This window comes from Pecten maximus, chromosome 11 (genome assembly GCF_902652985.1).
Source record: "Pecten maximus chromosome 11, xPecMax1.1, whole genome shotgun sequence".
Taxonomy (NCBI): domain Eukaryota; kingdom Metazoa; phylum Mollusca; class Bivalvia; order Pectinida; family Pectinidae; genus Pecten; species Pecten maximus.
Window position 1 is genome coordinate 41,633,021 of NC_047025.1, and position 18,991 is coordinate 41,652,011.

General features: G+C 33.2%; 1 protein-coding gene across 2 annotated transcripts in view; it reads left to right on the top strand.

Annotated features, from left to right (window-relative positions):
- Positions 1-496: 496 nt before the first annotated feature.
- The window catches only part of LOC117337085 (tumor necrosis factor receptor superfamily member 5-like), a 51,686-nt gene continuing 33,191 nt past the window's right edge, over positions 497-18,991 (top strand). Inside the window, exons 1-6 of one of the 2 annotated variants that reach the window (XR_004534751.1) lie at positions 497-621; positions 8,090-8,171; positions 8,392-8,731; positions 9,446-9,634; positions 10,036-10,204; positions 10,969-11,082. Coding sequence is in view for 1 of the 2 variants with exons in the window: in XM_033897871.1 (XP_033753762.1) it covers positions 8,100-8,171; positions 8,392-8,731; positions 9,446-9,634; positions 10,036-10,204; positions 10,969-11,029 (831 nt within the window). In the remaining variant the exon portion in view is untranslated. Of the gene's footprint in view, positions 622-8,089; positions 8,172-8,391; positions 8,732-9,445; positions 9,635-10,035; positions 10,205-10,968; positions 11,322-18,991 lie in introns of those variants that run through there. The other variant, XM_033897871.1, reaches the window with a different exon arrangement.

Here is an 18,991-nt window from a genome sequence, read left to right on the forward strand (position 1 = left end):
GTCTTAGAACAGAAATACGTGTACCCCCTGTTAGCGCCGTGGCCATTGTTCACTGTGGGTGTATATATATATATATATAGGGTCTAGTAAGTAATAACGACGGTATAAACCAATATAGGTACTGGATCCTAACAAACAAATGTTGGATGCGTATTACTAGAAATAGATATATGTCAAGTAGTAATAACGACAGTACAAACAAGTAAATTGTCTTGTCTGTACTGTCGTTATTACTACTTGACACACACACACACACACACACACACACACCCACCCACACACACACACATATATATATATATATATATATGTAAACATAAATGACACAACAAGACAATTCCGGTTGAATATCGCTAACGTTTTCAAGCCGTGTATCGGCTATCTTCAGGCGATTATATATATATATATATATGGATACGATAATAGACGGTTATCTATGGTGCATTAAGTGTCGAATACAGGTACATAAACAAAGTTATAATATACAGGTAGATAGCACTCGTAACGGTGCACTTGTATTCATGTCACGCTCATATGACATTCCTACATACCTACACATGTTTTGGAGGTACGGATATCATAACAGGAACGTGATCATCGTGAGTGGAGAGGTACTACATTGTAAGTATAATAAGACTAAATATACCGTGTGGATTAGTATGGTAGTCAGGATTTATGTGATTAAGTGTAGTGTGTCATACATATCTAGTATAACTTTGTGGACAAGTGTTGGTTGTTTGTGAAAATGTTAAAACTGTCACGAAGCTACAGCTATCGTTGAATTTGAGTCGCCATTTTGACACAGTCTAAATGTACTGCGTCATTCACGGATACGTTTACCTGTAAATCAATCAATGGTTTCGGTATCAGAGTATTTATTATAATTACATGCATACAATACACCATTTCTAAAGCATATCCACTTTAAGGTGATGGAATAAAACTTAACCTGCTAGAACACTTTATTCTCATGGATATTTATAAATAGACACAACGCAATATGTTTTCGATGTACAGTTCATATGTTGGCCTTGTTTTCGTAACGTGCTTGTCACGTTTAAGTTCATTCGAACGATGACACTGTTCAAAATTTATACATGAACTTCTTTCGAAATTAAACATAACCAGATGTAGTAATTATTGGGAGAGATTAGATGGGGACATAACATGTGTTTCGCTCCCATGATTCATCATTCAATATTGCTTCAATATGACTGCCATTTTATTAGCAGTCAACATAACCCTACATATGCCATATCCCCTGTCCTGTATGTAGGGTGTGTCACCTTAATAAACTGAGAAAATAAACAACGTTATTTACTTTTGTTGTTCCGCTTAAGGGGGTTGGAGCTAGTGAGGCTAAAACATTCCTGACATTCAATTTTTCTGAAATTTTGGTTATTTGCTCAGGAGATAATTATGTATCACTGCCTAAATGAAGAAAAACTTTGTGTGGTTGAAATTTTTTTGAGACCCCCCTTTAGACCCCCTATAATTATACACCTCTGGTCCTCTTTGTGGACAAAACCCAAATGCACCTAATGCATTTAAAATGGCAACAAGTTCAATGTTTTTACTTTTGAATATAAAATAAATGCTTCTGTATCTTGATTAACCTCTAGTGAATGTATATATCACATTTTATTATGTATTGGATGCTTATTATAAAAATAATAGCATGTGAAGCCGCAGATTTCGTTATCATGATTCTATTTTATATGGTCATTTTTATGATTAGTTTCTTATTTCAAAAATTTTTGTAAAATAATTGTGTCATTTAATTTTCTCAAAAAACTAACAGGATATGTCATCAATATTACTGCATAGCCATGATTTTTTACGGAAACTTTCTATGGTCAGTTTTTGAAATATGTGACATTTTCTTACCCCATCCCCCTAAATACTTCACTCCAATTTTGGTACATCTCTCTATTCTATGACGTCATATACTGGAAACATCAGTACACAGGGATTATTTTGGTTTATCAAATATTGATGGGCCATTAAATTTAGCTGATTTTCAAGAAAACTAATATCATGTGTGGGTCATTATGCATAAGAAATTTAAAGATTTTTCCTAATCATGTGGGCCATTCAGTAAATTTGATGGCCAATGGCCCCATATGGCCCCCTCCAAAATGAACCCCGAGTACATAATTTAAATGTTTCAGTATATATTACTAAATGCACACATTACCAAAATATAGGGTACAGTACAGTTGTTGCGGCAGTAGCGGATCACTTTGCATACAATCACTGCACACGATTTACGTGTTGTTTTTTTGACAGGTATTGTATATCTCCAGAAAGCAAATTTAATTACCTTTCTTGTGATACCAAAAGATCTGAATATAATTGAACATACGAAATGAAACAAGCAAAACAAGACCTACCGAATTGTCGGCTATAGCGGATCAGTACGTCTATAACGGATCACGTCCCCTTGCGGGCCCCTGGTGACGAGTCAAGTTTGCTGGGATGTCTCAAAACGCAATTTTCGGATGCCAATAGACCCCGTCTAATATTAAATCGAAGCTTTTGTTCTGAATATACTAAACAGTAGGTGCATAACAACTCAAAAAGATGGCTCTTTACAACTAACAACTTTAACGTCATTTCCCAGGACGATTTAGCGTTATTCAACTTTATGTCGACGACGTCACCGATGTTAACGTTAGATATATTTTATGGGGAATACCATTTTATAACTAGGAGATCTATCTTTACGATATCGGTAATGTGTATTCCATCTCAACAAGTCAAAATTGTAAGCAGGAAACATTGATTGTATCTTTTATCCAAATTAAATACATGGAAATTGAGTGTCATCCGTGGAAAAAATACCGAGCCGTACATGACGGATAGTCTAGTCGTTAGACTGTTCTATTATCAATTTTCTTACGTTTTCCTGTTTAACTCTGCGAATGAAAACAAAGTGATATAGTAATTACAAATCGGCATAGAGTTTCTTTCACATTTTAGAATAGAAATTAAAATTTAGTTCACATGAAACTAAGAATTTTATAGGCCGGTTTTTTTTATACTCGAACATGTTTATGGTTTGAAATAACCTGAAACATGTTTAAGCTATTAAACATATACATGTTCAAGGGTTTTAAAAAACGCATTGGTTGAACAAAATGGTGTTAAAACAACAACTTAACTAGCTACAATATTTGCATATATAAAATTCTGTAGCTAATATCAAGAGATATTGCATGTTTAAGATTTTTAAAAATTAGCAATGAAATCATTAAGTAAGAATATTTTAGCGTGGCACTAGAGTATGACTATGGCTTGATTGGTTGTTTTTCATGACGTTGTCGAGTTTTAGTGTGCCAGTAAAGTAAGTAATATGTTGCAAGGACGGTTCTTATGACTTTGTTGACAGGCTAACATTTTAAATTAACATCCTGACATGCTGTTTGAACATGCTAACATGTTAATTTCAAGTTGGTAACATGCTCATCGAACCTGCTAGCAAACTGTTCTATGTGCTACCATGCTGTTTTAACATGTTCACATGTAGTTTTGACATGTTTACAAGCTGTTGTATCATGCTAATCTCCTTTTGTTCAGCTTGACACGTGTAAAAACCGTTATCAAAGACCATTCAATCGAACAAATGACAAACACATTGTTTTTGGTATAATTTGGCCACAGCTTTATCTAGAGAGTTGAGGATACCGACCCTGAACTAGGGTATATGGCAAGCCTCCAATGAAATGTTCAAAAATTGAGAAAAATCAACAGACCCTGGGAACAGACATCTAAAGATTATAATAATGAGCATACAAACCCTGGGAACAGACATCTGAAGCTCGAGTGCGAACTGCACAAATAATTCAAGAAAGTGCGAGCTGCACAAATAATTGAAGATAGCTTGCTAAATGCAATAAAATATTTCAGCCGTATCATATGTGGATGTCACAGATTTTACCACTTAGAAATTGTCGCCAAAATCCTGTCCCTGTATTCAAACGGAAGTAACTCGATGTGAAGGGAAGATAACTCAAAACTACATTTATTCCTTCAGTTATACTGAAAGGGAGATAACTCGAATTTACTAAAAGTATTGAATGTCTTCAGATAACTTGATTGACAGGTTATGCTGTAAATCTGAATTATATCGAAATAAAACGTTTCATACAAATATCATTTTGTTTTATCGAAAAAAATAATTTGTTTTAACGAACGATTATTTCGTTTTTTATTTTCTTTTTATCAAAATATTATTTCGGTTTTTTTTTCGAAATATTTTTTTGTCTCGCAATCTACCTGTATTGTCTTGGCGGATTCTCGTTTTGACCTGTTGCGTTAAAGTTGAGGTGATTATTTGATCAAAATGTGTGGCCATTTATCCCAGCATGCTACAGGCCCAATATCAGGTCCCTGGGTGTATTGGCTATTTAGAAAAAAGCTTTTAACGATTTCTATTTGTCCCTACCACTTTTTCACTTCAGTTGCAGCAGCAGAACTAGGGAAGTTTAAAATGGGTTTTCCAACATGGTGGTTTTAACTCATTTGGGCTTTCAGGAAAATAGCTACACATTGTCATGGTCATCACTGGAAATAAATTTGTTAAAGCAAAAGTAAAATTGAAAAGTTTTGTTGATTGGCGATTACACACAATGCACAAAAGTTAAAAGGCGGAAGATGAACCAAAGACGAAGGGCGATTTGTACAGCACACCTTTTCATGATGGTGACTTAAATATGACTGATGTAACAGCAGGGACTGGCCTATGATTTGGTGCATTCCGCTGGCAACAACTTCAAAATTGTGCGATGACATCTTCTCACAATTTTGATTATTCTCTCATCTGCTGCTTTTCTTACATATAAAGATAATTCCAGAGGCTATCCCTACATTCATACAGAAAAAAAAACAACAAAAAAACAAAACAACCTAATAACAAAGATAATGCCAAAGGATTTCCTTATTAATATAAAGATAATTTCAGAAGATATTTTTATGATATATATATCATTTAAGAAAATATTCTTATAAATACATAGATAATTCAAGAGGATGTCACTAACAATTTATAGATATTTCAAGAAAATGTCCTAATAAGGAATATCGATAAACTCAGAAGATATCCCTATAGCTATACAAATAATTCAATAGGATATCCCTATAGACATACAGATCATTCAATAAGATATCCCTATAGATATACAGATAATTCAATAATATATCCCTATAGATATACAGATAATTCAATAAGATATCCCTATAGACATACAGATAATTCAATAAGATATCCATATTGACATACAGATAATTCAATAATATATCCCTATAGACATACAGATAATTCAATAAGATATCCCTATAGATATACAGATAATTCAATAAGATATCCCTATTGACATACAGATAATTCAATAATATATCCCTATAGACATACAGATAATTCAATAAGATATCCCTAAAGACATACAGATAATTCAATAAGATATCCCTATAGATATACAGATAATTCAATAAGATATCCCTATAGATATACAGATAATTCAATTAGATATCCCTATAGACATGCAAATAATTCAATAAGATATCCCTATAGACATACAAATAATTCAATAAGATATCCCTATCGATATACAGATAATTCAATAAGATATCCCTATAGACATACAGATAATTCAATAATATATCCCTATAGATATACAGATAATTCAATAAGATATCCCTATAGACATACAGATAATTCAATAAGATATCCCTATAGACATACAGATAATTCAATAAGATATCCCTATAGATATACAGATAATTCAATAATATATCCCTATAGATATACAGATAATTGAATAATATATCCCTATAGATATACAGATAATTGAATAAGATATCCCTATAGACATACAGATAATTCAATAAGATATCCCTATAGATATACAGATAATTCAATAAGATATCCCTATAGATATACAGATAATTCAATAAGATATCCCTATAGATATACAGATAATTCAATAATATATCCCTATAGATATACAGATAATTCAATAAGATATCCCTATTAATATTTAGATAAATCAATAAGATATCCCTATAGATATACAGATAATTCAATAAGATATCCCTAAAGATATACAGATAATTCAATAAGATATCCCTATTAATATTTAGATAAATCAATAAGATATCCCTATAGAAATACAGATAATTCAATAAGATATCCCTATTGACAAACAAATAATTCAATAAGATATCCCTATTGACATACAAATAATTCAATAAGATATCCCTATTGACATACAAATAATTCAATAAGATATCCCTATTAATATTAAGATCAATCAATAAGATATCCCTATAGACATACAGATAATTCAATAAGATATCCCTATAGATATACAAATAATTGAATAAGATATCCCTATAGACATACAGATAATTCAATAAGATATCCCTATTGACAAACAAATAATTCAATAAGATATTCCTATAGATATACAGATAATTCAATAAGATAGCCCTATAGATATACAGATAATTCAATAAGATATCCCTATTAATATTTAGATAAATCAATAAGATATCCCTATAGATATACAGATAATTCAATAAGATATCCCTAAAGATATACAGATAATTCAATTAGATATCCCTATTAATATTAAGATAATTCAATAAGATATCCCTATAGATATACAGATAATTCAATAAGATATCCCTATAGACATACAAATAATTCAATAAGATATCCCTAAAGACATACAAATAATTCAATAAGATATCCCTATAGATATACAGATAATTAAATAAGATATCCCTATAGATATACAGATAATTCAATAAGATATCCCTATAGATATACAGATAATTCAATAAGATATCCCTATAGATATACAGATAATTCAATAAGATATCCCTATAGATATACAGATAATTCAATAAGATATCCCTAAAGATATACAGATAATTCAATAAGATATCCCTATTAATATTTAGATAAATCAATAAGATATCCCTATAGAAATACAGATAATTCAATAAGATATCCCTATTGACAAACAAATAATTCAATAAGATATCCCTATTGACATACAAATAATTCAATAAGATATCCCTATTGACATACAAATAATTCAATAAGATATCCCTATTAATATTAAGATCAATCAATAAGATATCCCTATAGACATACAGATAATTCAATAAGATATCCCTATAGATATACAAATAATTGAATAAGATATCCCTATAGACATACAGATAATTCAATAAGATATCCCTATTGACAAACAAATAATTCAATAAGATATTCCTATAGATATACAGATAATTCAATAAGATAGCCCTATAGATATACAGATAATTCAATAAGATATCCCTATTAATATTTAGATAAATCAATAAGATATCCCTATAGATATACAGATAATTCAATAAGATATCCCTAAAGATATACAGATAATTCAATTAGATATCCCTATTAATATTAAGATAATTCAATAAGATATCCCTATAGATATACAGATAATTCAATAAGATATCCCTATAGACATACAAATAATTCAATAAGATATCCCTAAAGACATACAAATAATTCAATAAGATATCCCTATAGATATACAGATAATTAAATAAGATATCCCTATAGATATACAGATAATTCAATAAGATATCCCTATAGATATACAGATAATTCAATAAGATATCCCTATAGATATACAGATAATTCAATAAGATATCCCTATAGATATACAGATAATTCAATAAGATATCCCTAATAATATTTAGATAAATCAATAAGATATCCCTAAAGATGTACAGATAATTCAATAAGATATTCCTATTAATATTTAGATAAATCAATAAGATATCCCTATAGATATACAGATAATTCAATAAGATATCCCAATTAATATTTAGATAAATCAATAAGATATCCCTATAGATATACAGATAAATCAATAAGATATCCCTATAGATATATATAGATCATTTTAGAGAATGTCTTTGCTATAATTGTAAGGGTTACGATGATTATTTATTTAACTAGATGGTTTAACCCCTAACGGTCTGTCGTGTATTTGGATGTTAATTGATGATGTATGTGTGTAATCTTCAGAAACCAGGAAATGAAAAGCCGTCTTCTACAGATCTTGATTCTACTGCTGTCGTGTGTTCGTTTGTGTTCCAAAACAACACAGGTAGGTATCTTATCTTTGATTGTATCATCAAACAAGTTTTAGATGTTTTTTTATTAATGTTGTGAAACTTTACTACAACACAATTTAATCGAAATGTTCTTTTCAACTCTGTTGCCCGGCAAATGTTTCTTCATATCACGATTGAATTAACTAATAAAAGTCAACAAGAATTGTTTTTTTCTCTCTAAACAATTATGTCTATGTTATTGTCTACCATCAGCCTGATATAACATACACACACAATGGGAGGACGTGTGTCAAATGTCCTCCGGGGACTTACCTGATTAGCCACTGTGACAAAGAAAACGAAGTAGGTGAATGCCGATTGTGTCCAAACGGAACATATAGCTCTCAATACGACATCGCTACATCGTGTGCACCGTGTAAAGAGTTTTGTGAAAACAAAGACCTAGTGGAGGTTAAAAAGTGCACAAAACTGACGGACATGGAGTGTGCTTGTCCAAATGGAACATTCAATGTTAATGCACATCTTCCCTTGAGCCATGCCAAGTGTATACCTCATGGTTTCTGTGGTCCAGGGTACGGAGTGAAAGTCCAGGGTAAGCATAGATATCTGTTTCAGGGAAATCAAAGGTCTTTCTTCAGGGAAAATAATATATCTCTCTTTGAAGTTAAGTTAAGTTTCTGATCAAAGGCTATTATAGTTTTCTTTTTAAAGATTAGTATAAGTTATTACCAGGATGATTAGAAAAGACAAAACGAGCGTTCATTTGGAAAGCGCTAACCAGATAATATCATAAAATGTAGTACATTAATTAATCGCATTGTGTTGTAATGAAAATAATAAAAAAAAAATCTTCTTGTTATTTCTAATGTTATTAGTACATCAAACAGGGTTTTCTCAGATTTCTAACCAGTAATAATATTGATAATATGTAAGCTGTAGTAGAATGTTTCATTTTCTCATTTTATGTTAAATGTTAATAATTTATTCAATTTCGACAGATGTTTTATTAACATAGACAAAAGTAAATAGCATTAGACGTTAGGCATAGCCTATCTAAGTCTTCTCCCTAGTAACAACAGGAGGTAAAAAATACAGACAAATGTATATACATTTGTATTTACACATTGTTATGATTGATTTAATGTTAACATTTATTGTCAATTGAGCAATTATATGATGCAACATATTATAACTTCAGAGGCAGAAGGTCAAAATTGACAAGTATTTGAATTGGGGTGCATCAATTTCTCAACAAACTTGTTCCATTGTGATATAAAAAAAATAAACTGTTCTTTTTCTGTTTTAGCAACATCAGTTAAAAACACGATATGTGAGAGGTGTGAGATTGGAAAGACGTATTCCTTAACCACCTCGGCGTCAGACAGATGTCAGCCATGTACAAATTGTGGACAGTTTGATGTCATTTCAGAATGCAACACAACACACAACCGTATTTGTGACATAGAACCCAAGAACATCCCATACCAACGCTGCGGTAAGTTATGATATCTACAAGTAAAGAGAGAGGGAGAGAGAGATGACCTTAAATACTATATGTCTATGGGGAATATAATTTGAATTTTGACCAACACTTTGGGGAATAATCGGATTTATTCGGAGTTCACTAATTCGTTATTAATCTAAACACTATTTGATAGGAATCGGGATACCAAAAAGAGAGAGAGCCTAACAATAGGTATCTTTGTGAATTAAAACATACCGCAACAAAACCCTCGTTCCGTATGGTATGGTTCCTCGAATGTAGAGAATTTAATGGTGACACAAATTCTGTAATTTTTCGCGATATATAAGCACAGTATTAAAAATTGTTTACGTTGTTGTTATGATCATGACACTTCAAATAATGATTATAAAAATGCTTCTTTTTATTGACAGACACAGATGAATACACCCTCACAGATGTTATGACTGGAGGAATAATTGGAGCAGCTATTGGAGCTATAATAGTAATTGGAATAATGTTATTACTCTTTTACGAAAAGCTACCCTGCTTTAAGTCAGAAACTCAACAACAAAGTCCAAGTGTTCCTACCATAAGTGATGGGTAAGTCTTCGTAAAACGTATCTTTATAGCTACTAAAACTTTCACAGCTGACCCCAGTATCGGCTCATCAAACAAAAATTATACATCAACACAATGGGCGCCTTGTTATAACACTAGCAAATCTAGAGAGAAATCCTGAAACGTCATTTGACACATTTAACTATGCGATACTTAAAGATGTAGGAATAGGGCTAGAAATACTAGTAGAGTTAAAAGCTCAGAGGCCCTCGCATCTCACCCCATAATACGCCAGACATTATACGTACATCATTGTCAGACAAAATCAATCGGTCAATAATGGTTGTTGATCAGAAAGTTAAAATGACTGTTGTGCACTTTCTATTCTCAGCTGAAATTCAACGGGCTTCAATCCAATGTTTTTATATATGAAACAGTTACTTTCAACATACAAGAAACCAAGATCAGAATATGTTTAAGGATTTTACGAACCACTCAAAACAAATATGTTAAAGAGATTATCAAATATATGCCCTACTGGAAAAACGACATCCGCCAGCTGTATGATATTCTTATGTAACAGTTTAACAATTCACCATTCCGACATAGACAGTAGATGGACTGTACATTTACAATTCAATATTGAGTTTGATGATTTGATGTCTCACAGAACGTGGAGGATAACGTAGCTTACATAACACAATCTAACTTTATATGTATGATTTTTTTTATATGAATTTACAATTACCGTTATACAACAGCACTGGCCTTGAACCTTAGTGATGTAATTTATTCATGTATTTAAGGTTCGTTGAGGAGATTAATAACGGCAACAACAAGGGCATTGTTAAGGAACAAATCAAGTAATGTCATCATGGAGTGGACGTCAGGCTAATGTCATCATGGAGTGGACGTCAGGCAGCATCACCAAGAGTACTGAGGAATGCTTTGTCTACAGAAAATTGTGATGTAATCCTACAAGTGTAACGAGGACAATATCCACAAGTTTAAAGAACAAAGCAAAATTTCAAACGAGAGGATCTATAGTATGTTTTGGTAGTTTGATTACAGGTATGATATCTGGATTACAGGTATAATATCTGGATTACAGGTATGATATCTGGATTACAGGTATGATATCTGGATTACATGTATACTATCTGGATTACAGGTATGATATCTGGATTACAGGTATGATATCTGGATTACAGGTATAATATCTGGATTACAGGTATGATATCTGGATTACATGTATACTATCTGGATTACAGGTATGATATCTGGATTACAGGTATGATATCTAGATTACAGGTATGATATCTGGATTACAGGTATAATATCTGGATAACAGGTATAATATCTGGATTACAGGTATGATATCTGGATTACAAGTATGATATCTGGATTACAGGTATGCTATCTGGAGAACAGGTATGCTATCTGGAGAACAGGTATAATATCTAGATTACAGGTATGATATCTGGATTACAGTTATAATATCTGGATTACAGGTATGATATCTGGATTACAGGTATAATATCTGGATTACAGGTATAACATCTGGATTACAGGTATAATATCTTGATTACAGGTTTGATATCTAGATTACAGGTATGATATCTGGATTACAGGTATGATATCTGGATTACAGGTATAATAGCTTGAATACAGGTATGATATCTGGATTACAGGTATGATATCTGGATTACAGGTATGATATCTGGAGAACAGGTATAATATTTGGAGTACAGGTATAATATCTGGATTACAGGTATGATATCTGGATTACATGTATAATATCTGGATTACAGGTATAATATCTGGATTACAGGTATGATATCTGGATTACAGGTATAATATCTTGAATACATGTATGATATCTTGAATACATGTATGATATTTTGATTACAAGTATGATATTATGATAAGATGAAGTCAAGAGTAAGAGTGGATTGAATCAGACACGTGTTTCCGGGGAGCAAGAATCACACATTTGTACATTTGTAATAGGCAAGTTTTAATGTGCAATAGTTTCCTGTTTTTAGAATATGAGGAAGGTATTTTGGAGTTTGGGGTCGTAGTCGTGTGTATTTGGAAATAGTATAAATCAATTTTGTTGGTCAAAGTTCAATTATTCCATCAACAGAAATGTTGCAAATTGTGAACACAACATTGACCAGCAAGACTCCAGCAGAGCGATAAGCTACTCCAGTAATCCAGTGACGCTCCACAGTATTTCAGTTGTTTTAGGGATATTTCTTACATCACATATGTTGATGAAGCTCGGGTAGGAGTACGTCTCTGTATTACCCGCTTGGGATAACAGAGGATGTTTCCTGATTTCTCAATGTGGCTATAATGTCTTAAATATATCGACATGTGAATCTATGTACTAAATGTGGGAAGATTAATCGAGATTTGGAGAAATTCTAAGAGGGAAATACTTTGATTGCCTTTATTATTTTGGGGGATTCTACGTGTATTAGGCCATTAGATTCATTTGGATGGGTTGAAGAATTTCATTTGTAGGAGGGGTAACTGGATAGAAAATGTTTTAGGGAATTTATTATTCATCACTCTTTGAGGTTGTACTTTAATCAATAATGTTGGGTAATTGTTTTGTAGATTTTTAAAGGCTAGAGCTTATCTCGGCTAGGGTCAGATACGATTATATGAACATTGAATGTGTATTGAGTATGTGTCCACATCTTTCATTGTAAATATTCATTAATAGTTAATTATTGCTGCGAATGGGGTGGGAGAGTTGTAGAGAATATGTATCTAGAATAAATGTATGACTATATAATTGTTGTGGAGTTTACAAAATAAATTGTTCACCTTGAAGAAACTTGGTTATATGTGAGCAGAGACTAAGGCCATGGGGATAGTAATAGCAGAGCCTGAGTATTCTCTCACCCCAATAGTAATAGCAGAGCCTGAGTATTCTCTCACCCCAATAGTAATAGCAGAGCCTGAGTATTCTCTCACCCCAATAGTAATAGCAGAGCCTGAGTATTCTCTCACCCCAATAGTAATAGCAGAGCCTGAGTATTCTCTCACCCCAATAGTAATAGCAGAGCCTGAGTATTCTCTCACCCCAATAGTAATAGCAGAGCCTGAGTATTCTCTCACCCCAATAGTAATAGCAGAGCCTGAGTATTCTCTCACCCCAATAGTAATAGCAGAGCCTGAGTATTCTCTCACCCCAATAGTAATAGCAGAGCCTGAGTATTCTCTCACCCCAATAGTAATAGCAGAGCCTGAGTATTCTCGAACCCCAAAGTTGTATTGGTAAGAGCACTAACGGTCTAAGGTCAGACAACTCTATTGGATTTTGATTATCTCCCTTTGGTAAACTGACAAAGACAACAAATCAACAAAACGAGTGCATCGATATACAGTAGATGTTGCAGCTGGAACCCGTGAAAGGACTACGACAAAAATGCATAATATATTTGCATAGGTTAGAATTACTAGACAATTAGTGAAGTTTTTAGGGATTTGGTATCCATCCAATTTATACCAACCATGTAGTAGTCAGTCATACTACCGTGACTATTTGTAGAAGAACCTAACCACACTGCCTGCTTCAATGTTCTAATTACGGATATTTTGCATTAAATAATGGAAGAAATTATGACTTATAGCTGTTCTGATCTCATTTAGTACATCCTTCCCCTGTTTGACGAGGGGGGCCTCTTCTTATCTCATTTAGTACATCCTTCGCCTGTTTGATGAGGGGGGCCTCTCCTGATCTCATTTAGTACATCCTTCGCCTGTTTGATGAGGGGGGCCTCTCCTGATCTCATTTAGTACATCCTTCGCCTGTTTGACGAGGGGGGCCTCTCCTGATCTCATTTAGTACATCCTTCGCCTGTTTGATGAGGGGGGCCTCTCCTGATCTCATTTAGTACATCCTTCGCCTGTTTGATGAGGGGGGCCTCTCCTGATCTCATTTAGTACATCCTTCGCCTGTTTGACGAGGGGGACCTCTTCTTATCTCATTTAGTACATCCTTCGCCTGTTTGACGAGGGGGGCCTCTTCTTATCTCATTTAGTACATCCTTCCCCTGTTTGACGAGGGGGGCCTCTTCTTATCTCATTTAGTACATCCTTCGCCTGTTTGACGAGGGGGACCTCTTCTTATCTCATTTAGTACATCCTTCCCCTGTTTGACGAGGGGGGCCTCTTCTTATCTCATTTAGTGTACATCCTTCCCCTGTTTGATGAGAGGTAACTCTTTCGATCTCAATTAGTACTGTAACAGAGTCGAAAACGTGTCTATTTGATAGCACTTTATAGGATATTTTTTATTGTTATTGTCTCACTGTTGTGCCTTACCAGCCTTAATAAGTGTATAGTATTTACGAGCAGCCAGGATAAATTGTGTGTTATAATCCTCTATGTTTTAAAAGTTAAAAGTTGTTTTTATATATGAAAGTTGTATAAATGCTAGAATATGGCTCTGTCATATAGGCCAAGTTTGTAAAGTTTATAAAGTTAAAAGTGTTTTTTTACATAGGAACTATAGTTTGTAAACTCGGTGGTGCTGATCAGCTGATTGTGTCCAAGAGTATGTTGTTTTCTGATTGTAAATATTATTTATTACCGCCAGAGAGTGTTGAGAATAGTGAAAATGATGTTTGAGCGACACGTTGATCAAGTTTCAGCTTGCTAAATATTTTTTTATAAGTATTTTTGTGTATCCTAGGGGTGTTGACCTAAAGATAGGGTCGCCGCCATCTTTGTTTACATTGGCAACACACAGCCAAGGGTGTGTCTGATTTCCGAACAAGTGTATGATTTATGAGCCAAATCATATTAAATTTAAATATCTTGTCAGAAACCTTATCCATCCATACTTTCATTAGTAAACGGGCTAATCACGCTATATAGGGCGATTGTTTGTGCAGCGTCCATCTGCTTCCCCCGAGCAACTGTTGTAAATGGCAGAACAGTGAACTGACGACAAACGCAGTTATTTCACGAATTCGACATTTTGGTAAGCTAAATTTTAGTTAGAAAAGGTTTGTTTGCATTGCTATGATAAGCTTAATAATGTTTATGACAATATTTTATTACGTACTTATTTGGTAGAACTATTGTTATGTATAGACCTATCCACATAAAGCCGCCATATTGGATTTTTAGAGTTACGTGCCCTTTGATCGGAGTAAAGACACTTCCGGTTCCATTCATTCACATGGCCGATGGTCAATAGTTTACCATATTAGAGACGCTGTTCTTTGACAATCGGAAGGTATGAATTGTTCGTTGTTCATAACACTAACTTAAGGAGTTTTCGGTTTTATTTATGCCACCAAATAAAAATATTACAATGATCATGACAAATTACGATCATCTGTTGGACTGACCCGCTTGGCTGGCTGTATTCCTATAACATAAAAGGCCGCTGGTCGGCTCTTTTTCTATCGGATATGATTTTGCCGACTGCGACGCCTGTCAAAATTATCTCGCCGTGTAAAACCTCTAACATCGTTGGAGTAGGCTGGCTGGTGATCATAATCAGATGGTCACGTCACTTGTGTATGGTTTTGTGTATGTTTTAATAAGTGCATTGATTTATGGGTCTTACATTTAATCATAGAACTTGGGTGTTATACTTCGTTGATCACCAAAGTTCATCACACAGACACATACCTCAAGGAAAACAAGCTGAACATAGTCCTTCCTCCTTATTTAGTGGAATATTGAAATGAATCGACACCAGTTAAATGAAAAGAAAACATTTCACTTATTCCATCGATTTCGATCCAAGTATGACATCTCTATTCTAACAAATACACATAATGATTCAATTACTGAAATGTATGGAGAAATGAATGGAGAGGAAAAGTATTTTTGCCTCTTTCTCTTCTCAAAGCAGGGGTATTGCAATTCTTTTTACAAACTCTTTTGAATATTAATTAAGTTAAAGATATTGTCCAAGACCAAAATGGAAACTATTTGTTATTAAATATTATGATACAAGATATAAAACTAACCCTTTGTGGCATATATGGCCCTAGTGATGACAATCCAGATTTTTTTACTGACATACAAAGGAAAATTGAATTCCTTGGAAATAATATTGTAATGATTACAGGCGATTGGAATGTCCCTTTAGAATATGAAATTGATACAGCTAATTATAGGAATCATAATAATACAAAGGCCAATAGGGAATTCATAATATCATGCAAAACACAGATTTAATGGATGTTTGGCGAGAGTTAAAAGTCAAGAAAATATACATGGCGTAGCCCTTATAGGAAAAAATGTCAGTTTGACTATTTTCTGATCTCGTCAAACTTGCAAAATTATATTCAAAATGCAGATATGGACATAGCATATAAATCTGATCACTCGCCTGTCTATATTGAGTTAGAATTTAACAAAACAGAACGTGGATATGGTACATTGAAGTTAAATAATAGTTGATTGGGGGATCCAGAATATGTAAACATAATTAAAAATACCATAAACGAAGTGATTTCTCAGTATATAAAGGACAGATGATAACAATGATATAGAGAATGCAGTATATAGCATAGATGATAAATTGTTATGGGAAACTCTGCAATTAATGATAAGGGGGAAAACTATCAGTTACTCGATCAGCTTTTAAGAAAAAAGAAAGAGATAAGTCAGAAAAAGAGATTTGTATAATATACATCGGTCAAATGATGTTGATAGCGTAAAACATGATATAGCAGACATTGAAGGACAACTTAAAACACTGAGGGATAAAAAAAAATACAAGGTATTATAACCAGAGCAAATGTAAGATGGAAGATTGGGGGAGAAAAGAGTACCAAGTACTTTTGTAACCTAGAAAAAAGGCAATATACTGAAAAGGTGATTACTTAACTAATTTCATCAGAGGGAAATGAGATTTATGACATTCATGATATATTAAAAGAACAATCTCAGTTTTCTTCAAATTTGTATAGTAAAAAAGACACTGTTTTTACAGAAACACACATTTTTGGGATGAAATTTTACAGATTTGGGGTTCTCTTTATGAATAGCTCCCCGCCACCCCTGAGGATATTCTCTCCCAGCCTTTATGGTTTAATGAAAGTATTAAAATAAATAGACGCCCTATTTTTTTAAAGAAATTATGTGATGTTGATATATATACTGTCACGTAGTTAGTTTTTATTTATGTATGACATGTAATTATTAGCCTGTGTATGTATGTATAGATATATAGATTGATGTGAGTGAACGAGTGCCTTTATTTATTGGCATGTTCATGTGCACGTGCTGCTCTCCAGGTGAGGCAATCTATATTTAGCCGCCACACCTGGATAACCGGCTCGGGTACCTGTTCATTGCGTGTGTGTGGGTCGGAATGTCTTGTCACAAGAGAGAGATGGCTTGTGTTCTTTAACGTAATAGTGTGAAGTTGAGTCGTAATGTGCGTAATAGGGTGAAGTCGAGTCGTCGTGCAGAGTTTTCTTTGTAAATCGTCTGCCTTTGTTCAGACAGACTGAGCCTGTTCGTTGTGATGAGTGGACGTGTTTTTGACACTCTGTTTTATCATTGCTCATGTCTTATCCTATTCCGCCCATGCTTATGACATTGTACTCGTTCATGTTTTACTGAATACACATTATTTTAAGTAACACACAGGCCTTTTGAGTCGTTATTCCGATATACAACTATTCGTCCCGTGAAACATGGCCATTGGCCGAGTCCAATTCAATATGTTGACAACAGCATTTGTCACAATACTATGTAAAGGACCTTGTTGCTGGAAATGGAATTTTTTTTGACATATGAACAATTTATACAAAAACATCAAGTTCACATTAATTTCATGAACTTCAATAGTCTCATTAGTGCCATTCCAAGAGGCTGGAAGAGATTGGTCAATGACCACAGACAAAATATTAAAAATATAGTACATAACAACTTAAATCAAGTTAAAAGTATTGAAAAACCATCAAGATACTTCAATAAAAAGATTATTTTAAAGGTGCAGAATGGCCTGTTAAATCTCATGAGAGATGGCATACCTTATTAGATACATTTTAATGCAAAAACGAGTTGGGGAAAAAAAAACCATGTTATTTCGTTTCAGGAAACAATTGTCTCTAAACTACAAAGTCTCCCATACAGAATTACTAATAGAGTGTTCTTTACTAATGCACTGTTTTTAAAAATGAAAGTTCTTAAACACGGAGATTGCAGTTTTTGTAGTGGAGCACCAGAAACAATTTGCCATCTGTTTTGCTATAGTTTAAGGCTAGAAAGAAAACCAGACTCTTTCTTACTTGGTGTTACATATGATAGACAACCAATGGGTCTTAATCTAGTAATTCTTTTGATTAAGAAATACATATCTCTGCAAAAACAATACAAACACATTCCAAATTAGGAAACTTGTAAAACCTTTATCAAGAATTATAGAAGTTTAGATCTATATTAGGTCTACAATCTTCCAACCAGTATGGCTCAAAAGACCCGGCAAAAGTGGGAAAGTGTCTGATCTATCCTTATCTAAATCTAACAATTTCAACTATATAAGTCATGGAATTTACTGTTGAAACTTTGTAACATGATGTAAATGAAATGTTGAAATTAATGATGCAATGTAAAATTAAAAAAAAAACAAAAAAAAAAAAAACACTTTTCAAAAGTTTAATACATTTTTAAGTAAAAAGCAAAGTTTAGTTCACAAGAGGTCGGAGGTAGCAGATTCAACAACCAATAAGTCCTCGTAAGCTTTGTTATTGACTGCTTCTATTTCTTTTGATGAAAGTTTTATTGGGATGCTGAGTCTATTGGCAGCATAACAAAGAGCTGCAAGTTCTGCTTTCG